General features: G+C 35.9%; 3 protein-coding genes across 10 annotated transcripts in view; 2 read left to right on the forward strand and 1 right to left on the reverse strand.

Moving 5' to 3' along the window:
- Positions 1–5581, forward strand: part of MTF2 (metal response element binding transcription factor 2) — a 21392-nt gene extending 15811 nt beyond the window's left edge. For all 6 annotated transcript variants that reach the window (XM_088154357.1, XM_025164291.2, XM_025164281.2 and 3 more), the window contains one exon: positions 379–5581. In XM_088154357.1, the coding sequence (XP_088010483.1) occupies positions 379–733 (355 nt within the window). In that variant the 3' untranslated portion in view covers positions 734–5581. The remainder of the gene's footprint in view (positions 1–378) is intronic.
- On the reverse strand, positions 5569–12398 carry TMED5 (transmembrane p24 trafficking protein 5). The gene is made up of 4 exons (XM_007420275.4): positions 12085–12398; positions 10472–10569; positions 9272–9446; positions 5569–8552 (listed from the first exon to the last, which is right to left on the reverse strand). Exons 1-4 carry the CDS (start codon positions 12274–12276, stop codon positions 8334–8336), a joined length of 684 nt encoding a protein of 227 aa, XP_007420337.1. The 5' UTR covers positions 12277–12398; the 3' UTR covers positions 5569–8333.
- A 288-nt stretch (positions 12399–12686) lies between these two features.
- CCDC18 (coiled-coil domain containing 18) overlaps positions 12687–24246 on the forward strand; it is a 57898-nt gene continuing 46338 nt past the window's right edge. For all 3 annotated transcript variants that reach the window (XM_088154182.1, XM_088154183.1, XM_088154184.1), the window contains exons 1-7: positions 12687–13158; positions 14985–15145; positions 15288–15441; positions 15597–15755; positions 16440–16549; positions 20736–20864; positions 23041–23137. In XM_088154182.1, coding sequence (XP_088010308.1) covers positions 15012–15145; positions 15288–15441; positions 15597–15755; positions 16440–16549; positions 20736–20864; positions 23041–23137 — 783 coding nt within the window. In that variant the 5' untranslated portion in view covers positions 12687–13158; positions 14985–15011. The remainder of the gene's footprint in view (positions 13159–14984; positions 15146–15287; positions 15442–15596; positions 15756–16439; positions 16550–20735; positions 20865–23040; positions 23138–24246) is intronic.

The following is a 24246-nucleotide window of genomic DNA, read 5'->3' on the forward strand; positions in this document are numbered from 1 at the left end:
AATTATCTTAATGCAAAGCAAGAATCAAGTTAGGTCCTATCAGCTGCAGTATAAATGTAAAACAAATGCTGCAGAAAAATTACTCAAGAGTATATTTACTGTTGTAAAAGATAAGCATACATAAAATGTCTATATGAAATGTAGTTCCCCAAATCCTGAGAGTTAAATTGTCTGCACCAATCCATGAATGAAATGTGGCCTCAAATCTTTTCACCAAAATCATGCTGCCAGTTTAAGTTGTGTCTCCATTTGATTCAGTGTTATTCAGCTTTTCTTCCTGTGCTATATCTGACAAAGAAGCCATTAAGAGTACAATAGATTTTGTTGTGGCATTATTATATTGTAAAATTCTAAATTAATATTTTGTGTGCTCTGCAGTTTGTCTGATTCCAGAAAAAGGACACGAACAGGAAGAACTTGGCCATCCACGATACCACACTTGAGGAGAAGAGGACGCCTTCCACGAAAAGCACTCCAGATTCAGAACCCAGAAATTGTAAAAGAAGATGAAGGCAAAGATGACTATCAATATGATGAACTTAATACAGAGATTCTGAATAATTTGGCAGATCAGGAGCTGCAGCTTAATCATCTCAAGAACTCTATTACCAGTTACTTTGGTGCTGCAGGTAGGATAGCTTGTGGTGAAAAGTATCGTGTTTTGGCACGTCGGGTTACACTTGATGGAGAAGTTCAGTATCTTATGGAATGGGAAGGGGCAACTGCTTCATGACTATAGTGCTGAATATTATTTGCTGCACTGCCCTTATCTATTTATAAGCAGAGTTTATACATTGGAGTGCAGAATGGAACTTAAATGGATATTTGTAAAAATGAAAAACCAAGTTAGCCTTAACACTTCTTGAACAGAACAAATTTTACCATAAGAGGCCTACCAACTAAAAAATAAGGCTGGATTCCTATGTGTTTAAGATGAGGATCTAGACTGTTGGGATGGGAATCTGGGATTTCATTTGCTTTAAAATGTTCACAAGTCAAAAAGCCTTGTCTCTAGAGTACATTCCATGGATATGTTTTTTGTGGGTTGGGACTATTTTCTGTAAGTAGGACAAATTTTGAGTAAGATACTTGACCTTTTCTTATCCAGAAGTTTGCAAAAGACTATTTCTACTTTGACAACCCTAGATTTTCATAAGGTGCAGTGTATATACTTCCTGCTGAGGACTGTAAAATATTGAAATCTTTCAAGCAAAGTGTAAAAAATATATATTGAGCTTGTAAATTGCTCTGTGACTAGACTTTGTTGTCTTTTTAATATATTCTTTGCATGTGTATATATACACATACGTGTGCATGTGTATATATGTGTGATTGTGACCTATGCAATATAAATTATGGGATTGGGCAGCTTTTGACTATATATCCCATAATTCTTTTATCAGGAATAGTTGCAGTATTTACACAGCAGCATTTCTTCTCAGGCTATATTGGGTGCTGTTGTTTGCCACATACTATAGAATATGTGTCAAATGAGTGCTGGGTGTTCTTGCAGTGAGTGCAGTCATTAATGTCATAATGCTTTTAGAAAATAATTCAGGCTGCAGTTCTACACATGGGAGCCCAGTGATTTGGAGTGCCTCTCAGGTTCACATTATCCCTCTCCTGTGCAAATTCCCACTCTTTTTGAACAATTTACATAGATTATATCAAACATAAAACCAAGGCTTATAGTTGCCTCTAAATTAGTTCTAAGTGGAGAGAGAGGGATTAAAAATACATGGTCTAGTTTTCTTGTTAAAAATACCTGGAAACAGTGCAGCTATACCAGGCCAGGTTTTTGAGATTGCAGTGCTCAAATCATTTACATTCAACTCAGAAGGATTTCTAAATAAACATGTATAGGATTGCATTGTACATTTCCTCAGTTGAAGCAGTCGGACTGTACACAGCCTTGCAGCATCAGTTTATGTTGGAAAAAAAAACCCCTAGCTGTTTGAGGCACAGACTTGAAAATTTGAGAATGAGCTCTGCTTAAGAGAAGAATTCTAATAATTTGTGACATGTTGATTGTAAAATTGTTTTCTTTCCAGTTAAAAAAAAAAATCAGCAGGACTCATTAAGGTTCCTCTTGTGTGTGATGATAAGTGTAGTTGGAACAAAAGGTTTAATTGCACAGGGTCAACGAACAGTATGTTGCCACTTGAAGTAACAATACTGATTTTATTACAAAATTACCTCTTCTGTTATTATAAATGAATCAAGTTTAAATGGATAACTTTATTTTACTTGTAAAATAATAAGGTTTTTTTTTTACTGGGGTTGGATGAATTTCCTTTACCTGAGTTTTTGTTGTTTTTTTTAACCAAAGAGTAAATATTTTTATTTTGAAGCTTCTCCATTTAATTAGCAAGTGTCTTACTATTAGACATGGGTTTGCCAACAAAATAAATTGTCACACAAAAGTTAAATTACAATTGGGGAAAAAGTTGTCCAATGAAATACTGCTCTGCTACTTATTTATGTGGTTTGAAAAACAAATACTGTTATGATTATCAAGGAAAACATATTTTTATCACCTTTTATATAGCCAAAGGAAGAATAGATAAAATGTGTTGCCCAGTGCTTGTGGTTTTTCAGAAAACCTAGTTTAACAAAAGTGAAAATTTAAATTTACTTCTGCTTGCCTTCACTAAAAATGTGGGTCTCTTCTTCCATTTATTCAATCTCAGCTATTAAGTTAAAGTTGCCTTGCCTATAGCTACAATATTTTCATAAGAACAGGTTACTTTTTAAATGTTGGTCTCTTGAAAGAATGCAAAATGTAGTTTTATTGTAACTCACAACCAGTTTTTAAATTTTCTTTTCTGCAATCTTTGTAATTCACATTGAACACCAGCAGTATTTGCAGTAGGGCTTCCATGCAAAGATCACTATTGGAATCTGGTAGAGGAGAGAATGTGATAAACTATCAATTTAATTGTGAATGTGTGTTTTCATTTTGTCATGGTGGTTGACATGTTTGTATTGCTGGAACTGTTTTCTAGAATTCAAAATCAACATTAAATGTGTGTATTTTTAAGAACCTGTTTCTATTTGCATTTGTTAAGCAAAAGCTCAGCTCTCATTTAATTTTTTTAAAGTAAATTCTATGGATTTTTTCAGTAAATGATGGTAGGGCTAATCTTGTATGCAATTTTTAAAATTTTATTTTATTTATATATCAAATTTGTCACCACCCATCTTGTTAAAAAGCAACTGTGTTTAGGATTGTACCTGCAATATATTTATTCACTCCCAAATTTATTGTATCAGTGCTACTTCTTTTTAGAAGTGATGAAATGACAGCCCAGTGCTAGATTTTTTTAGGCAGGCTAAAAAATTTTTGTAGGGCCAAAAATGCTTGAAAAAAATCTTAATCAGTAAGAGAGAACAGTTTACATTCATTTTAGATTGATAAAAGTTAGTGTGTGTGTCTAGTTATTCTTTAGAAGCATTTTAGCTTATTATTTAAACCTACCCTGCTAAGTCTCTGTAATGGTATTTGGGAATGACCTTGGGAGACATGGTGAAGAGAAGCAGCCAAGGGAATGGTCAGATAAAAGGCAACTTATCCTGCAGCAGGAATGTGGGCAGGGCAAGAGGCCCAGAAGAGACCCTCCCTAGTTTCTTGGGCTGTAAAGGAGATGGGGGGAGAGATATACTTTCAGACTTGCAAGATTCTATTAATGTAATCTTAGTGAAATAGAATTAGTTAATCTGGCCATGTTTCCTGTCTGGTCTACCTTGCAAGGCTGACAGTCTCATTAATTAGGCTTGAATTATATGAGAGCCTTCACAAATCCTCTTCAAGCCATGAGGCAGGGTTTACCCTTGAGGAAAACCCCTCTCCCATTCAGTTAAATATATTGACTTCAACTGAGAAAAAAAATAACCTTTATTAATAAAATGTCATGGATAAGATAATCTTTTTTTTAAAAAGCCTTTTTATTAATAAGGTAACATGCATGTAAAATGCAGATACATAAATACGCCAATTTCCTAATTATCTCTAGGAGCCCTTGAATTAGGTAGGACTGTTGGGCCCACCTTTTGGTATCCAGAATCGTAACTTATGGTTAAGCCCAAGTACAGGTAGTCCTCACTTACCGACCGCAATTGGGACAGGCAACTCTGTCACTAAGTGATACAGTCATAAAGTGAAATGTCACATGACCGTGCCTATTATGATAGCAGTTTTGGCTGTGGTTGTTAAGCACAATATCGCGTGACCATGACTTGCAACTTCCTGTTGGCTTTCCCATTGACTTTGCTTGTCTGAAGCTAGCTGTGAAGATTGCAAATAGCGATCGTGTGACCAAGGGATGCTGCAACCATCATAAATGCATGCTGGTTGCCAAGCACTCAAATTGTGATCACGTGACTGCAGGATGCAGCAATGGCTGCAAGTTCGAGGGGCAGTTTTTTTTCAGTGCCATCATAACTTCGAACAGTCACTGAGTAAACAGTCAGTGAGGACTATCTGTACTGTATTTGTTCATTGAAAATGTTGTTGACAGGAAGGGAATATGTTACAGTAATATCCCAGTGCCAGAAGGCAATAAGGCAGTAAGAGTTAAAGCACCCTCTGTGAAGGCTGCCTCTGCATTGGTGAATTGACTGTTCTTACAATGCTTAGTTAAGATAGTTGACTCCACTCAGGTTGCCACTCTAGAGGTAGACACCTGAGATTCCCCCTGCCAAAGCTATTGAGGTTGCTGTTCTGATAGATTGAGTTGTGATGTTAGTTGAGGATGTTGGTTACTGGCAAAGGAACTCAAACTCATTCCTTGACCCATTTAAGGTGTACTTGTTTCCCTGTGCATCCTGACATATAGGCTCCACTCCCATAGTATGCACTTAAGGTAAATTCTAAATGTTCTAGGCACATCTGATTTATACCAATGTGTTTCCTGGGATGAATGGGATTTGATGGCATTGTCTTGAGTCCTCTGTGAAAATTGGTATTGATCTTAAGTGTGGAGCAGGGGTAAAGTTTCAGAACCATTTTTCCTTGGTGGCGCACACATAAGGCATTTTTGACCAAGGTTCAAGCCACCAGGAAGGCCATCTTCCAAGTAAGGACGTTAGCAGGAATCTTCTGAGCAGGGCAGGAGAGGCATTAGCCAGTGTCTTTAGGTCCAATAATGTAGGTGCCTGTTATGCAGAGTCTACAGAGTATTTGTGGGACAAAACCAGCCAGGCATGGGACTGTCTAGGGACAAGTTTTACTCTGCTTTTTTGGCCTATGACAGTATTGTATATTTTAATAAGTTTAAAAATGTTGCTGTACCTTAAATAATAGCAAAAATACAAAGATCCAAGGTGCAGAGACCTTTGACTTTTTCCTTCTATTCTCTTCCATCATCATGTTCAATATTAGAGATCATTATCTTGTTCTTGTAGGAGAGAACAAAAGAGGAGAAGCATAGGTGGGAGAAAGACGAGAAGAGAGAAAAGGCTGTACAGAGATATCTTACCATACTTTCTTACCATTCACACACAGACTGGGGAGGATGGACCCATACCCCAAGCACATAAATGGGAGAATTACAGAAATAAAATACACAATTGATTTAGTATTCCTTTATTAGTTTTTTTTCCATTTCACAATCACTTTTGCCCATCAATAAAAATCTATATTTTGTTTGCAGAATTTTTATTCCTGAGCACTGTTAAATTGTATCATACAAAACATATGCCAAAGTAAACTTACATAATAACGCAATTAAGCAACATTTATGGATTTTTTGTTGAAACTATAATATAGCTAGGGACAGACAGCAAGTTGTAGCTAAATATTAGAGGTAGAAAGCTACTCACAGCTTTGTTTTGTACAAAATGTTATACAACACCTTTACCAGTGCTATAGATAAACAGCCATTTATTTTCTGAATTCCAATACCCTCATTGGACTAGCATGTTTGTTTCAACTGCAAGATTAATAATACGGAAATAAAACCCAATTCTCCTTACTTGCATATATGTTACTAGATATATAGAATGCTTGCATTTTGTTGCTTAAATAAGAATCAGTTTTAAGATTTATTTGCTGCTGGAAGTAGTAGTCTGTGAATGATAGTATGAAGTTTTCATGAAGATTACTATAGCATCAAGACACTTGTGTGTCAGTGCTCATGCTCACCTAAATTTAATTAATATGTAAACCTGTTATATGAATGAAAGATTAAACAGTGGACACATTCATTAAAACTGTACTAATTCTCATCAGTTGATATGCTTTTATGTTTACACAGAAAAAAATTATGAGAGTACCTCACGGCGTTCTAGAATGTTTCTCAATTCTCATTTAGTCCTCAACTATTTTAGTAAATGCTACATTGTTTCATTTTTAATGGTTGAATTAATGGATTGTTAGTTATCATTAGGAATTAAACAAAGATCTGTGGGTCATATTGACCCTATCAGTTCAAGTATTAACTATGTATATTATTTCGAAAGAAAAGTTGTATGGCCTGTTACTTGATATGAATTATACATTCAAGAATAATTTCGGTATCCAAATTGCTGGGATTACAGGTATGGAGTTTACTCCTTGCATTCAAATTAGCATTGGGGAGAACCGTTTCTTCCCCAAGCAGACCACCGATACACAAAACAATTTGGCGAGCAATAGTTTGACTTGCTTTTGAGTTAGATTTTTTAGGATCATTCTGTCAATTGGTACAATTTAATTCACAAAGTTAGAAATAATTCTGAAGTGTTTTTAAACAATACATCTCACTTTTGGCTTACAACAAGTGTTAGTAAGAAATAATGTTAGTAAAATCAGTTGGACTTCAGTTAAGCTGCAATGTTATTCAAAAATGCAATATTTCATTCCATCGAATGATGTTACTTGGTATTTGCCTTTGCATGTGTACACGTGCACATACGCGCACGCACACACACACACACATATATAAATAACCAGAATAGTGAAATCAAATATTCATTTCCATTCTGCTATACTCAGTCTGAAAGTTGATTAAAATGGCAGTGAATCTCTTTGTCATATTTGATACTAAAAACAGGAGTAGTCTATCCCCTGACTCCTTGGGCAAATTTCTACCAGAAATGGAAACAGAACACTTGTTAATCATTTCCCCATTATCTACAGTAATAATTGTAACTCTATGCATGGACCAATATTTCAGTTCTCACTGTGCTCAAAGAATTCAAGAGTACTGTATGTCTGACAGCATTATAAAGTGAGAACATTGTAATGATAAAGATAGCCATGTTTATGATTTCTCAGTGATTGATTTGTATAGCCAAATAAAAGATATAAGCTTCCAAAGTCAACAGATTAAACTGTAAACAGTGAATCCTGATGTCAAATGTGTACATTAAACCTGTGCTCACTTCAAAAATTATTTTAAAAAGTGCTTCACACCTCACATGAGCTCAATACCATTCTGTTCATTAAAGCAACCTATCTTTTTTCAGGCTTCCATGACTGTATGAAAAAAGTTGTGTCTCTTTAAAGAGTTGTATTAACTTTAATGAGCATGATTCTTAAAGCAGCACCATCTTACTTCAGGGCTGCTAGTAGCAGTCCTAATACACATTAATATCCCCATCAACTCAGCATAGGACTGTTATGTCCAGGCACTCCAGAGTTAAAATTCTACATAAATAATCCAGAGGAAAAGTTTGCTTTCAGTACATAATTAAGTATGGTATTTGAACAAATGTTTCTTTCAGGACTTAGATTATATAATTTCTCTTTTGAACCATTATTGTAAAGATTGATTCACTATATTGATTTCCTAATTTGGACAAAGGTAGCTGATACCACTGAACCAATAACAACTCTGCTTTATAGACTTAGTGACTTGGATTTTATTCCACTCATTGAATATTAATGTCTATGAACTGCTTGGGTTTGGAACCAATGCCTTTCAAATATTCATTAGTTTTGAAAATGTCTTAGTTCGAATAAATCACAAGAACCTTGACTTAAACAGACCAATAGTACTGCTTGTTTTCAGCATATTCTACTTAACTCTGGTCATTAAATCACATAAATACTGAAAACACATCTTTATGTTATGAACCAAATTATTTACTTTTTTTAAAAAGTTAGGCAAAAAGTATAAACATATAATTACAAATATTAAAAATCTGACATTGCTCCAGTATTCTGTGCAAGACAAATGGCCTCAGAGACGAATTATGCACCAAGTCAGAGAAAAGCCATTCTGTTCACAATTTTAAAAATCATATGTGAATGTTATTGTCCATTCCAAACAACTGAGAAGTAACAGCCATCTCTCTTTCTTAATCAATGTATTGCAGTTCCCCTATTTATTGCTCTAAATGAAACTCTTTTATTAAGTTCTAGTTTTCCTTTTATCTTCAAAAAGACTCTTCAGCATGTACACCTGAACAGCTGACACTATAACCATTACTGCCAGGTTGACCACAGACCAGAAGTTTACCCTGTCAAAATTGCTTTCTTGTATGTTTCTATCACGAGCTTCAAATGCTTTGAGCAGGTTCTGAATCTGAATGCTTTTGCCAAGCCTAGCCTTTACACTGTTGACAGATTCCTAGTAAAAAAAAAAAATCAATTTTAAAACAACATATTTTTAAAAAGAAAAAATCAGAACAAAGATAAATCTGCAAGTTATTATTAGTGTTGACACTGAGATTGTGCTCCATCCCTCTCCACAGGCCATCATTCCTAGCTCCAATGTTCTACTCAAGAAGTATTTTATTTGCATAGTCAGGCAGCTGAAATTAGGACTCTTCTGCTTTTCACATACTATATACTACTAAAATATTGGAAGAATTTTAAGAAAAAATGTTCTTTAAGTAGAATCAGAAATCATCCTCTTTCAGCCAGACTTGCTCAGGTAAAAATTCCTTTGATCTCAGTGTTCTCTAAGGTGAATGGAAGTTATTTAATCTTACAGCTTTCACAATATTCCCAATATTCCAGCCAGTTCCCATCTTTATATTCATAGGCATACTATTCTAGTGTTGCTATTCCAACTAGATATACCCTCTTTACCTCATTAAGTTTTCTTCCATCATAAAGAAAAATAGGAGTTTTCAGAACATTCTGAATTTGAACCATTTTGAATCCTAAATAAAAATACAGGTATAAATATCTGAAGTAAATTTTAAGGTAATCACTAGGGATATATGTGCTGTAGCTACTACCTTGCCCTATTTGCAACCATTCTTGATTCAGTGGAAAAGAGGAGAACAAACATTTTAAATACAGGCAGCCATACATTCCACAAAGGTTGGCTATATTACATACCAGAATATCTTCTAACTTCATATCCAGAAGCTCTGTTCCAGTTACATATTTTTTCCAATCTTGTTCTTCATCTCCCATTTTATCTAAGATCAGTTCAAAGAAAATCACCTTCTCTGATAGGGTGCTAAATGTGTTGTCAAAGCAGAACATGTAATCACCTTCCTCTGTCTCCACTCTGTTAATATAAGACATTGCAGTTTAATATATAGACAGTATATTACTTTCAAGTCCCTTAATAACAATACTCTGAAACTTTGAAACTATACAGCTAATGTTATGTCTCCCAAACTATGCGCTGCGGCACCCTGGGTTGCTGCAGCGAATTTGCAGGGATGCTGTGGAATATTTTAAATTGTTGAGGAAAACAGCAATACTTGACATCTGTTAGACACTACACAAATTCAAAAGAGACAATAGAAAGGAAAACAAAAGACCATAACATCTCCTCACCAGCAATCATCACCCAAATAAGCTGAAATTAACACCAAGATTATCACCAGACATACAATCAAGCAGTAAACAATACCCTAATCAAGGAACTGGGGGGGGGGACAAAACAAAACCCCCACCCCCACCAACACTGGCAGGGCATGCCACAGGATATAAACAGAGAGCAAACCCCATTCCATTCTAGCACTGAAGATGTTACCTAGTCGGGTAATGAAACGTTTGCAAGAAAACAGCCAAGCTCAGAGAACCCCAAGGACTCCACAGTCCACCCTGAGCTACACATATTCGCTTCTATTGGTACTGTACAAATTACTGGCCTAGTATTGCTGTGTTCTCCTCAAAAATATAAAATATCTCACAGTACCCTTGTGAATTCACCGTTTCTGTTAAGGTCATGGTTCCCAAACTCTGTGCCATGGCACAGGATGCCATGAAAGAATTACAGAGACACTAAAGACACTATGAAGCAAGAAAGTTTGAGAACCTCCGAGCTAACATATGTCAGATGCATAAAGACAGACTTCAAGTAACTCTCCCTTTCCACTGCAGTTCTCTGTACCTTTTTTCATATCTTTCAGAGAATCTTCCCATCTTCTACAAGATTTTTTGGAGTGTACAGTAAGAATCCCCTTACCCTTCCATGAATTTTCTTTCACAAAACTCAGGATCCAAGCCTTTACTAATAAGCTTTTAGTTGCATAGTTTAAAAAACAATTAGCCAAGTGAAGCTTTTATCATTTTTAAACTTACGTGTGGACACCATCTGATTTTCTCTGTTCAAAAACTATGGTTTCATGTTTTGGTGATACCAGGTGAAAATCCACATCTAAACCTGCTCCATCTAGAACCTGAGAACGCAACAAAGATCAAATAGAAATTACACCTGAGCTCATCAAATTAAGAAACTGAATGGCAGATTGAGTAGTTTTTAAACCTGCTTTAAAAAAGACAAAGTGATATGACTCTGTAAACTGGACATGGAAGCTATTGGGGATACCTAATTTATATAATAAGGGAGAACTGCAGATGTAGTTGGCAATAGTATATCAAAATATTTAATAGATAAACTTGGGCTAAGATTTTTGTAAAAGCAACAACATTTTTTACTCTAGCACTTACTCGTTATCCGTGTTATGAACAACAGTAGCAGCATTCATTGCTTCATCTTTACAAAAATAACTTATCTGTACACAGAGATGCTCATTCCACGGTTGGCAACTATGCCACCTATGGCATTTAGCACAACCTTTTTTCAGTGTTATTATAACCTCTCCTTCCCCCCCACAAGATAAGAATGAAAAGCAAATTTAAAAGAATATTAATATAGTAGAAGTTAACTTCTTAGTAACCTCGGACAGAATTAGTCTACAAATTCATTTGCTTTGTCATTAATAAATCATGCTTCATGAAATACAGAATAGAGTAACAACATACATAAACAATAAGCATGACAGGTGGTTCCATGCCACTGGAGTAGAAACATTGCTCATTTCCAACGCGGTTCAATACTCATTTAAACTATCTGTTCATCTCAGTTCATCTTAGGCTTATGTGGCTCTCACAATCTAAGTACATTCCAGAATTTTGTTATGTAGACTTGTCAGTTTGAACATCTAAAAACCAGCTTGATCAAGCTTTGTTCATTGATATTTCGCCAGTCTGTTTGCTCTGTAAAACAAACATGAACTGCCACATTCCCTCAAGCTAGAGTAGCCATCCCATGTACATGTAGGACTCAAATTCCCACTATTCCCAGCAAGCATGGCCAAGAAATGATGGGATCTGTAACCATCTGGAATGTACCAAGTTGGGGAAGGCTAGAGGGCCAGTGATGTGGATTCTTGATTCTTTAAAGTTTTGGTATTGAGAATAATGAAGGCAAATGGGTTCCAAGTATTTGATTTGCTACTTCTATATTAAAGCCAAAACAAAACAGAGAAGCTGGCAAAATGAGTATCTTCACATAATCCTATTTGTCTCTGCAGTATTAGTGCAAGGTTCTTGCCTTGCCAATCCCCAGTGTGAATCTGGGCACAGTGACCAGTATTGTATGTCATTGCTCTCTACAGCCGAAAATGAAAGTGTGCAGTAAAAATTGGAAACCACACATCTGAACCTTTTCCTGGACAGTGTCTTTGCTGGTGCATTCTTCCTCTTTGGTGGGAATATTTTCCTTTGCGGGTTGAGTCAAAAGTTTTCTCTCTTGGCTTCCTGGATGTGCCCACTGGCTCTTGGAACTCGGGCACTGAACTTGACACTGGGCACTGGGGCGCCTATGAACACACGAGCTGACCCCTCTTGCTGTCACGATTCCAAAGACTTCAGAAAGGCGACGATTCCCGATCTTCCACCTCCCTCCTCACCTGGTACTCGATCTCCAGCATGGCCTCCTTCTTCATAGTCTGGAAGAAGCACTCCTTCCGGCCGGCGGGTAGCGTGAAGGTGAAGTCGCTGTCTAGAGAAGGAACAAACCCCAAAGCTCTAGGCGGTGGTGGAGGCAGCAGCATCAGCAACGAGACGAAGACGAACAAACGCTGCCCAGTCGCCGTCCCCATCCTCGCCGCGTTCTCAACGCTGAGCAAGCGGGAAAGTCTGGAAATCGCGAGCCGTGCAACCACAACGCACGCGCCACCGCAAACGCTCGCTGGTCTCACGCGCTGGGATGTACGGGGTGGAGCGATGTACGGGCTGACGCTGGGGGGCGGGGGAGAAAGGATACCCACAATGCACAGCTCGTGGAGGCGGGTTGTGTTAAGAAAGAGACAGCCTTTTTAAAATGTGGGTCGACCTCTAAGGGTGAAAGGAGGTGCTTTAAGGGGTCTGAGTTTGCAAGGCACTGTGGGAAATGTAGTCAGCCGCGCGTTCAAATAAGAGCGGGGAGCAGAAAGAATGAACCCCACAGAACTACCATTCCCAAGGGTACAAGGAGGGGATATAGCGAACCAGTAGAGGACGACCGCTTCCTTTTAAGCGTCTTCTCTACTGTTCACGGAGTTTTTCTGCGTCCCGCGCGGTGAAAGCTAGTTGTTCCGAGGACCGCGATTTGAAACGCGAAAGCAAAGTGCTACGCTGACTACTTATAAAACATAGAGGGAGGGGGTAAGAGGGATTTTCATGGGATCGCCAATTCTAGCCTATCTAGGAGGGTTGCTGTTGTAACGTTATTCCCAACTGTCCGTCTGAGGGCGTTTGGGGCTCTTTTATATTTGGATCACTGTGGTGCGGCGCTCTCTGAGTTCACTGGGGACACAAAGAGCGCCCACTGTATAGAAGTGGGGGGAGGAGGAAAGCAGCATTGCTAAGCAACGGGAAGCTCTGGCCTGGAACCCGCGTCGCCGAGGCGGTTCAGGAGCTGCGGGAGAAAAGGTGGCGGTGGCCCTCAGGGGGAGCGTTTTGCGGACTCAGAGCACTGAGAGAAAATATGAAATCACATAGAGGTGAGGGACAAATATTAAGAGTCTCAACTGGTTGGTCGTGGCGGAGAACGAACTGAGTTTCAGGCGACGGAGAAGCGCTTCTGTGGAAAAGGCGCCATTCTGATATGATAGGAAGAATCGTTGGATCTGGCTCAGACTGTAATTGTGTACATTGAGCTAGAGCAGTGTTTCTTAAACTTTTTGCTCTCAGGACCTCACTTTGCTCTCACTTAAAAAAATTTTGGAGGACCCCAAAAGAGCTTTTGTTTGTATGGGTTATATTTATTAATGTTTACCATATTAAAAATTAAAATGGATGCACTCATAGAATATTTATTTATTGAATCATGTAAAAGTAATATTAAACCCATTAGATATTAACATAAATAAAACATTTTCTATGAAAAAAATCTATTTTTTAACAAAATAGTGAGAAGAGTGTCATTGTTTTAAATTTTTGCAAATATCTTCAATATGCGGCAAATAATTTGATTTCAGTGACCCGTGAGAGGGACTTGAGGGACTCTCAGGGATACTAGGGCCACACTTTAAGAAACACTGAGCTAGAGGAATTAGTGACAGCTTCAGGCTTTCTTATCTTTGGATGATATGATTGAACTCATTTTTGTCATTTGTTTTTTATAAAGCCCTAATTCTTTGTCTGCCAGAGCATCCTGGGCCTGGGCTCACCAAGTCAGTTAAAAACCACATCGCATGTTAAACTTGATTGATTCTAGTCTTAAAAAAAAACTTCATTGTTTAATATTTCATATGAACCTAGACTGTTGGTTAGGATTGGCTGTCTTGTGCAAATTCAGAAAATGGCTTAATTTAGTATAAGTTGTAAAAAATAAAGTTAAATAATGTTAACATTCACATCAGCTCAATGTATAAGAGGGTGACATCAAAAGTGTAAATACAGATTAAAATGAGTGGTGTCTACCACTCAGAAAACCAGTTAAAACTAGTGTAACTCTAAAAAACTTTAAAAGAAAAAAATGATTTCAGTTACAAAAAAGCTGTTCAATAAACCAGGTAATAGATAATATACTGAAATAATACCTATGTTGTCTTCATAAATAAAGAGATCTTAAATCTGTAAGTATCAAACTATGAGCCTGATTCTTCTAGAGTGCTATTTCATCCAGGCTGAAATTCTGTTCTAGTTTAGTGGTCTAATCAGGAACATCTTGTCTGGATTAAATCACAATTTAGCTTTCATCCAATTCATCACTGCCACTAGACACAGATTTAGTATATCAGCACCTTTCCTGGTAACAGATGGAAAAGGAGAAATAGCAGTGTGCATTAACTTCTCATTAACAACCCCAAGTGCCTTGATGATTTTCCTAATAAAGTTCTAGAGTGAACCCTGAGGAACACCATACATCAGTATCTAAGGAATACTAATGTATTAATATGAAGGAGTACAACATTATAAGCAGCACTATGTTGAAATCAACCTCCATGGATTCAGATTAATACAGTATAGGCCCTGTGTTGGTTGGATTTCTATTATCCATAGTATGTGAATTATGCACCCTTTGTCTATGTAGGACACTTTTTCCTACTTGTTATATTCATAATTGTTTTGCTTTATGGGTATCATTACACAACTTACAGTTTCCTTGTAAATTAAAAATGACCATGAATTGAAGTTTGTTTCCAAACCAGTAATTGCCTGCCAGTTATTAATGTTAAGAATGGTAGTATGAAAATGGCTGAATGTATTTGTGTAGCTAGCGTTAACATCTCATTTCTATTAGCTCTTGCTTTCTTGTAATAATGAGGTTTAAAAAGCCATTTTTCAAACAGGGTAGGAGATTATATTACTATTCTCCTCTTAGTTATTTATTTCAGACAAATGAATATAAATGGAACCTAATTTATGGGCTTCCAGTGACCACCATGAAGATGTGGAAGATTTGCTTGCTAACATTGTAGCAATAAGAAGTCACCTAAAGAAAACAGAAAGAACTTTAGAAGACTTGGGAGAACAGCTTTATAGGTATAACTATGTAGAACTAAATTTTATTTGCTGATAAACTTGATTTACACTGTGTTTATATCCTAACTTTGAGATCTTCTGTAAGAAGAATTGGTGAAAAAAGAATAAAAGGAATGTGTTTATTTTGTTTTTGTTTTTCCAGTAATAATTCACATAATTCTGACCTCAGCGTTCATGACAGTGAGCTTGAAATTTTAACACTGGAAGATCTTGTGGATCCTTCTGAATTACAGAACAGTACTGTGAGCAAAATGTCTTGGCATAACAGTGATTCTCCAAGGAAACCTAGGAACAAAGTAATTATTCAGGAATTTGCTCGTTTCTAGCAGTATGCCTATATAACTTACGGATTTGTTTGTCCCAAATCCTGATATTGTTGGTCATAAAAATTAATGAACAGTATTTGTGTTGATAAATATTACAAGTGCTATTTTTTTTTTTTTTTTGGTAGTCACTAGCTTTTGATAAGAGCATGGAAGAGGAAAATGAACTACTAAGGGACAAATTGAATGTAGTCCGGGAAAATAATGCTTCATTAATTTCCCAGAACCACAAACTAATGAATGAAATTGAAACTATGAAGTTTGAACTGAACCAGACAAGAGCACAAGTAGGTATCTTAAAAAGTACATTTGTTTTAATACATGCTGTATTGTTAATTATATCCTATAATATTCTTCTCCTTTACCTTGATGTGAAATATATAAAGTTCTTAAGTTAGCAGCACTTATGAATACTTAGCTGCAGTTTTTAATATTCCCTTGGTTCAGATTTGGAGGAGTCAATCCTTAAAATGGCATGTATTTTTACTATATTGAAACCATTGCTCCATATTATATAAAGAAAAAGGCTACCTGGTTTTGCGACAGACTGTAAACTTGAGAGATACCTATATTTTTTTCACACATTACATTTTAAGCATCTGCAGAAATCTTAGGCCACCAAAAAATTTTAGTCATGAAGCAGTCCAAACTTGGCAACATTTTTACAGCTTTGTTTTACGCTATAATTGTCAAAGTATATCTTTAAGTGAAAAAAGGCATATGTCCTTGATAGATATTTTTATTTCTACTATGTTATCTACCAACTTAAAGGATTATACTATATGCAGATTAAACATATTGGGAATTAGTAAAGAAATAATCTATTTCTATTGGGAATTATTGGAATTATTAGTCTACTGGGAATTAGCAAAGAAATAGACTGAAAAAGGAAGTTTGTAATTGAATGAGTGTGCGAATGATCATGTTCAGAAAGCAATAATGGATTCTTCCTTTCCCCCTTATTGTTGCAGGTATCTTTCCTGGAATCTGCTTTGGGTACACATTCAGTCAATATTCCAATGTTAGAAGAACAGATAGCAAGCTTGGAAGCAGACATTCAAGCTCAGGATAGTCTTCTAAAGTAATAATTTTTTAAATTAATTTTTCTACTTTGCAAGGTTGGTTCACTCAGTAGTTTCCAGTGGGAGCTTGGTTCTCATTCCATGTTGAGATGAAAGTTTGAACACTGTATCAAATTGGGATTTCCTTTCTGAAAATAAGATATGAACTGATCCATACTCATATTGAAATCAACATTGTCTTGATTGAATTTCTAATTCCTGGATATGATTTCATTGATTTCAATAGAATTTACTTCCCTCCAGTAAAAATAGGATCATGTTAAGGATGCATATTCAGTGAGTCTCAGTTCAAGTATGATGGAAAGCTATGATCTATATTATTTGAAGCTGTCTTGCTTCAAACTTGCACATTCCCCAGTTCTTTGTCTTGTGCTAAACAAGGACATGAGCATCTATTTCTGATTCTGTATTATTTGCAGTTTCTGGAGATATCTGAAGACAGGCTACTAATTTATGGTTTAGGAACACATAACATCTTAAACCACAGTTTAATCATGACTTATTTTTAATAACTACAGTCTAAATATACATTGACAGTTTAAACATCAGTGAATTGATATGGACTGGAACTGGACACTTTCAGGAAGAAGATTATACTATTTACTACTCAGAACATGAAAAACCATGTAAGTCTTTAAAATAAAAGAAGGAAGAGTGTTGTTTTCACAATCAGGAGGATATACATATTGAAAGCTGGATTGGAAGAAAATGAACATGGTTTTTAAATTGGAGGAAAAACATCAGTAACCTGTGCTTTGCTGATGAGGCTTCTCTGATAGATTTGGAAGCTCTAGTAATAAGGAGCACAGTGAACAAAATGGGACTAATATTAAATATAAAAAATACCAAACTAATGATAACAGATTCAACAACAGCCTTAGACTTGACAATGAAGATGTTGAGATTGTGGATACTTCTGCCTTTTAGGATCAACAGTAAAGGAACAAGCAGTCAAGAAATAAGCCATAGACTTGCACTAGGTAAAGCAGCCATAAAAACATTGGAAAAGATATTCAAATGCCATGATGTTTATATACCTACAAAGATCAGAATTGCACAGGGACTTCCGGTGGAGGACAATATGGCGGAAGGTCCTTCCGGCTGAAGTTCCTCTGAAGCTGGAGTGTTAAACATGGTTAATTTGGTGTCTCAGGAATTTTTTCTGAGACACAAAGCATTCTCTGGGCAAGGGGAAGCCATCAAATCGCGCCATGTGTCTTCTGGACAGCTATAGTTTATCGAACGCACGTGGATCGCAAATGAACGGTGAGCGTTCGGCTGGGAAGCGGGCGGATCAGCTTGTCGATGTCGTGTTTAAAGCCTCTGAAAGAGACATTACCACCCCACCGCTAAAATCACTTTTGCTGTAAGTTATTTAAAGAATTTAAAGAGGCTATCTGTCAGAGTCTGCACACTCATTCCCAAAGTTCAGTAAATCCGCTGGAGACTAAATAGTTCCATTAAAGATTTCTTCATTAGGAGAAGTGCACAGCAGCATAGATTGTTGAGTCTAATTCTACAAGCAAAACTGTTCCCTTTTTAAGCCCCAAGCTCCCCCCTTGCTCCTTTCTTTTCCCGCTTGAAATTCTTCGCGCCTTGCTCCGGTTCTCACAACACTTGGCCTTGGAGATGCCTGTGTAGAGATAAAGATAACAGCACCTGACCTCCTCTCCCCCCTTCAATGGCAGGTTCAAGCAAGCGGCCTGCAACTAACATTCTTTCTATTAACTCTTTACTAGGCATAATAAAACTAAATTAAAAGCAATCAAAGGTTATAGCTTGCGTAGATCCTGACACTATCTCCACTACAGAAGTATTTTTTCTCTTGGTTGGACTTTATTTTTTGGGACTTTTAAAGTGCATTGTATTGTATTTGAAGAATTGAAATAAGAGCATGCAATCTGGAAGTTTTAATGTTTTCAAAGAAGTTTTCTACACTTTTAGGAGATTATTTTTATCTATATTTTACTTTTGCTTTTAAAAAGGAAGAATTTTACATTTTTTTTTTTTTTTATGGAATTGAGAGAGATTTATTCTTAAATGCTGGGGGAAAGTTTTGGTTTGGTGATTTTCTCAAGTTATGATTGGCTGCAGATTCGACCCTCTTTTGTTTTGTTGCTAGTTTGTGAGAAAGCAAAATCTGCTGACTTTTCCAAGCTGTGATTGGTTGCTGATTTGCCCCCCCCCCCATCTTGCTGTTTGTTGTGGCTATCCAGTTACATTTGCATTTGGGAAATATCACTTTTGGCCACAAGAGGGAGTGAAAATATTAAATTGGAAACTATCGAAAGAAAGAGCTTTCCTTTTCTCCTTTCTTTAATTTTTAACTAAGGGTGGAAAGAAGAAGAAACAGAAATAATGGCCACCAGAAAGCATATAAGGCATGGATTTGGTGAACTTGATTGGATGAAAGGCATGTTTGAAAAATATACTTTAAAAATCACACAAACCATTATTCAAAGTGTTAACCAAATATTTGATTTAAGATTTGCTGATCTTGACAAAAAGCTTGACCAAAAATTGGACAAAATTGAAAAGGAATTGGAAGAAGGAAATAAAAAAGTTAATGACACAGTCAACTTGCTGGAAAGTGAGAGGGACAAAGAGTTGAATAAAGCTGTACTACTGGAATTGAGAAATAAAGAACTTTAAGGTCCAGGGAAATTTCTGAGATTAAAGAAGAAAATTTAATAAATATGATGGATGAAATAGAGAAAATTCTTTGTATAAATTCTAAGTATGCAACTGTATATGCTAAGCCAAGAGATGTGTTGGTCTTTCAAGTACAGTTTGGTTTTAAACCTAACACTGAAAACATGGTTATAACTATGCCTAAAGAAATATCAGTAAGGATTTCAAGGAAGGGAAAGGATTATGTTGTTCTGACAGATACTTTGAAAAAGAATAAAATCCTCTTTTGTTGGGAAAAATTAGAAGGGATAGGGTGAATCAAATTTTAAAATAAAAGAATAGAGTTAGAAGGCTTTATATCTTATTGATCTACTTATATGCAACTGTTTGAATGTTTTTGTATAAATGATGAATATGTTATTGTTAAAATGTATAAGATGTTGTTATAGATGAATCTGGAAGATGAACAAGCCAAGAAAGATGGAAGGTCCCACAAATACCTACAGCAGAAGAATGGATTATTAAACTAATGGACTTGGCTTAAATGGCAAAATTAATAGTATTAATAAGAGATAATATCATTTTTTAAATTCATCTCCTTATGGCAATCCTTTTTAGATTACATGCTTGCGGGGAAAAATGAAAGTATTGATTGTGGGTTTTAATAATTAGGTGGTTTGTGTTGATAGAAATAATGTGAATTTGGATTAATTAGTGGTAAGAGATTAACTTTCTCCTAATTTGTATTTATATCTGTATGGGAGATAGTCGGAAGTCGTTTTCCATTCTATTTTTCTATCTATCTACACTATTTTAGTTTTTGTCTTTTTTCTTTTAGTTCTATTTTCTATCTTTACTGTATTCTCTTTTTTTGTTTTTAATTGTACTCTTAATATAATATAATATAATAAAGTTCTTAATTAAAAAAAAAGATCAGAATTGCACAAACCATGGTGTTCCCTGTGAAGCTCGATGGAAGCAAAAGTTGGACTTTGAAGAAGGCTAGGAAGAGCATTGATGGCTTTGAACTTTGGTGTTGGAGAAGACTCCTGAGAATACTGTGGACAGCCAAGAAAACAAACCAATGGATCTTCGAACAAATCAACCCAGAGATTTCACTCAAGGCACAAATGACAAGGCTCAAATTATTTTACTTCAGACACATTATGCGAAGACCGAGCTCTCTGGAAAAGGCTCTAATGCAAGGAAGGATGAAAGAAAAGAAAACAAGATGACTATCAGCAAGGTGGACAGACTCAAGTTACATTGGCGATGAGTACACCATTAGGAGACCTGAAATAAAAAGTTAGGGTTAGATCATCATGGAGAAAATCTATGTGATCAAGGACTACCTGTAAATAATATTCTGATCTTTAGTATATTAATCTGGCCATTTATTTCAAATCTTTATACTGGAAATAGGATTGGAGTTGGGGAGGTGAGAGTGCTCTCTAGCTGTTAATATTCATTACCTAATATCTTTGCTATAAGTAAACTTACTATTTTTTACTTACATTTTTTATTTTAAAAAGCTGCATTCTCATTTGTCTTTAGAGATACAGAAGATAAATTAGAGAAAAGCCAGAAAATGCTAATGAAAAAAGAATATGATTTGAACAAATTAAAGGAGGATTATAAAAAAATGAAGTGTGATTTAATTGGATGGGCCAAACAAGGAAAAAGGTAACAAATTATATGCATTTTTTATTTTTAATTCTGAAACCTGACAATATAAATTTTCGCTACAGAGTAATTTTTAAGATGCTGAACAATATTTTTAAGTAGTATGTTTGTGTGCATATTGAATATATAAACAAATCAGCAGGTTGTACTGCTTTTTGAACCAATAAAAATTCCTTGATCTTAAGAGAAATTCATGCTGATAGCAGTGCTTTCTCAGGTATATTACATTTGTTAAACTTAGTTTTTTTATGTTTGATTTTGATAAGTGGGACATAATGGTTTTGTATACGTATATCAAGGCCCTGAGGAAATATATGTGGGTTGTGCTGTCCATCATAAGGAGGAATGAATGAAGAAAACAAGAATTTCCATGTTATTTGGAATTCTTAATGAATTATTTTTAAATCTATTACTATTTTCTTTGTTTCTTTGAGTTTTAAAAAAATATTACAGAATTATTACATTTTAATGCCTTCCTTTTCTTTCTAGACTGAAATGATAATAAGAGATAGGTTAGCCTTAGAAATATTTAAAGAACATCAAACATTATTAGGGAAATATATTATTTACTCTCTCTCAGCCCTAGAGTGGGAAGTCAAAAAACATCCATCTACTATCCTGCACTGGACCAGAATGGTAGATTATAGTCAGTAACCGTCAGTCCTGCAGTGGATTTAATAATGATGATCATGATGATGATAATAATAATAATAATAGCCAAATCCAGTCTAAGCATCTGGCTGACTGTGCAACCAACCATAAGAGATGATGATGATGATGATGATGATGATGATGATGATGATGATAAAGCTGCAAAAGGCAGCTTTATTTGGAACAGCTTACATCCTGTGACGATACCTTTAACACCATCAAACAACATCTGCCTATCCCAGGTCCTTGGGAAGGACTTGATAGGTGGATGAAAATGCCAGATCCAGTCTAAACATCTGGCTGACTTTGCGACCAACAATATAATAATAGGTTTAGATAAGTGGAATCTTTTGGGTTTTTTTATTATTAATAACTTTATTGAGGTGCTATGCAGTGTGAGTCCAAAGGAAATCCTGTACCTTATCTGTCTCATTTCCTTTCTCTTTCACCAAGCACAATTCTTGGAAAAAGATAGATAAAACAAAATATACGTGCACATTTATTAGATATTATTAAATAGTGTTATAATACATATTCATTTAGTAAAACATTTTAAATGGCTGTTTAACAAAAAAATAGCTCCTAAAGAACTTTACACAGTTCAGTAGATTTATATAATTAAGATTATAATGTAAAAGATATAGTAGACAAGGCAAAATTGAATAGGGGAAGAAAGAAAAATACTGGCTCAGTAATCTGCTTAAATTTACAATTATTACGACTGGCAGGATCATTGGGTATTTTGATGAAATGGCTGCTGCTAGGTAACAATTGGGGACGGCCAAAGACAGTGATCATTCTGCAGAAACATCGAAATAGCCCTGCTGTTTTTCTCTCTTTTGTTTATAGTTTCAGGATTGTGATATAAAGAAAGCCATGATGTAAAGCATGTAGAAATAGAGGATTCCCTATCCAAGCCTACCTTTTAATATTATAAGAACTGGTTTGAAGATGCAGAGTGCTAAACAAACAGTGGATTCTTTGTTTTCTGCATCTGACCATTCCATCTGCAAAGCTGTTATTGGCATGGAAATAAATGGTAGTCCCTCACTTGTGCAGTTTTCTAGTGTGTGGGGGGGGAGGAAATAATATTTGACATTTCCAGTTTGCATGCATTTCGGGTTTTGCTTTCAGAGTTGAATTTACTGGTTTGAAAATAGATTTCAATCCACTTATGCTGTTGCTCTGTTTTAGTGAATGAGCATATTCTATAAGTACTCAGGTTGAAGTTTACTGCTGTGCTCCAAGCCATATTCAGAATAGTTCTGCTTATGAAAGAATGTTTGACCAAAGCTAAATTTACTCTTAATTTCTCATGAAAAAAACATGTAATTTGAGTTCTTTGTCATTTTGAAGATCATCATGTAAGTGTCTGTAAAGCTTTTTAAAAATTGAGATACAGTTGCAAGTAATCCAACAGATATGTATTATTCTCTGTTGTTCAATTGTTGTATTAAATTTGTCTTTTTGTTGATGACCCATTATTTTGTTTTATCTGTTCAAACTGAGCTTTTTTCATTTAAAGAACTGAACAGCAAAGAAATGAAGCACTGTATAATGCTGAGGAGTTGACAAGAACATTTAAACAATACAAAGAGAAAATAACTAATAAACTGGAAAAGGTAAGAAAAGACTCCCAAGATATTAGTAATTTTAATAGAATTTTTAATATACCATGCAGCTGTGAACTCAAGTATTAGTGCTAAAACTAAAGTGTCTACTGTTCTCTAATATGCTTTTGCCTCTGCTGTAATTGCAACTTTGACCAACAAAAATCAGATTCATATCAGAAGCATAATTCCTTGCTGTTAAAGGCACAAGAGTAGAAATTTAAGTTTGGAGGGTAGAGAGAGAATATAATTCTAGTTTATAAGAATACATAAGGATACAGATTTACCCAGGAGAAAGCATACGTGTCCTAAATGAACTGATAATTGAATAGACATGCATATGATTCCTTTCTTATTTATTTATTTACTTGCTTCATTTGCATACCACCCATTCACCAAAGCTCTAGGCAGCTAAGTGATGATAAAATAACACCTACAAAGAAAGAAATAAAAAAAAAACCCTCAAATTATATATAAAAATCAAATTCAAAAATGTAAAAAACAGAAAATATAAAAGTCATGTACTTGTAAACCTCAGCTTTAATCACAGCTTACCCTCCTCCTGTACTAGATGGAACAGATAGGTCTTGACAGGAGGGCCAGTACTGACTGAATCTGTGCAAGGAGAGAGAGTGTGTGGGCGTGGGGGGTTGTCTATTGAAAATCTCCACTTTCAGGGTCCTATCAAATGGCAGTCACATAAAGATGGGACCCTATTCAATCTGGTTGGATGGGCAAATAAATATGAGAGGAGACAGTCCCTTAGATAACCAATTCTGGAGTCATGCAGGACCTTAAAGGTGACAACCAGTAGCTGGAATTGCACTTGGAAGTCAACTGGCAACCAGTACAGCTGCTGAAGCAGTGAGATTACCCAAGTGTACTGGGATTCACTCATCATTGCCCAGGCTGCCATGTTCTGTACCAGCTGTAGCTTTCAAATGTTCTTCAAGGGTAGACCCATGTACAGTGCATTATAGTAATCCAGTCAGAAGTAGCTAGGGCATGATTGACTGTGAGCAGGGCCTCCTGATGTAGGAATGGTTATAATCGGCATATCAGTTGTAACTGAGCAAAAGCCCTCCTAGCCACAGCTGCCATCTGTTAACCAAGTAGGAACT

Source organism: Python bivittatus, unplaced genomic scaffold (assembly GCF_059951505.1).
Source record: "Python bivittatus isolate LINGU-HERP-01145 unplaced genomic scaffold, Pbiv_v1 ctg000700_np1212, whole genome shotgun sequence".
In the NCBI taxonomy this organism is placed as follows: domain Eukaryota; kingdom Metazoa; phylum Chordata; class Lepidosauria; order Squamata; family Pythonidae; genus Python; species Python bivittatus.

Excerpts from the sequence above, each read along its gene's own strand:
- TMED5 (XM_007420275.4), bottom strand. The coding sequence starts at position 12,276 with ATGGGGACGGCGACTGGGCAGCGTTTGTTCGTCTTCGTCTCGTTGCTG. Across the intron at positions 10,570-12,084 it reads TGCTGGAGATCGAGTACCAG|GTTCTAGATGGAGCAGGTTT; the intron begins GTGAGGAGGGAG and ends TTGCGTTCTCAG. Across the intron at positions 9,447-10,471 it reads AAATCAGATGGTGTCCACAC|AGTGGAGACAGAGGAAGGTG; the intron begins GTAAGTTTAAAA and ends TTATATTAACAG.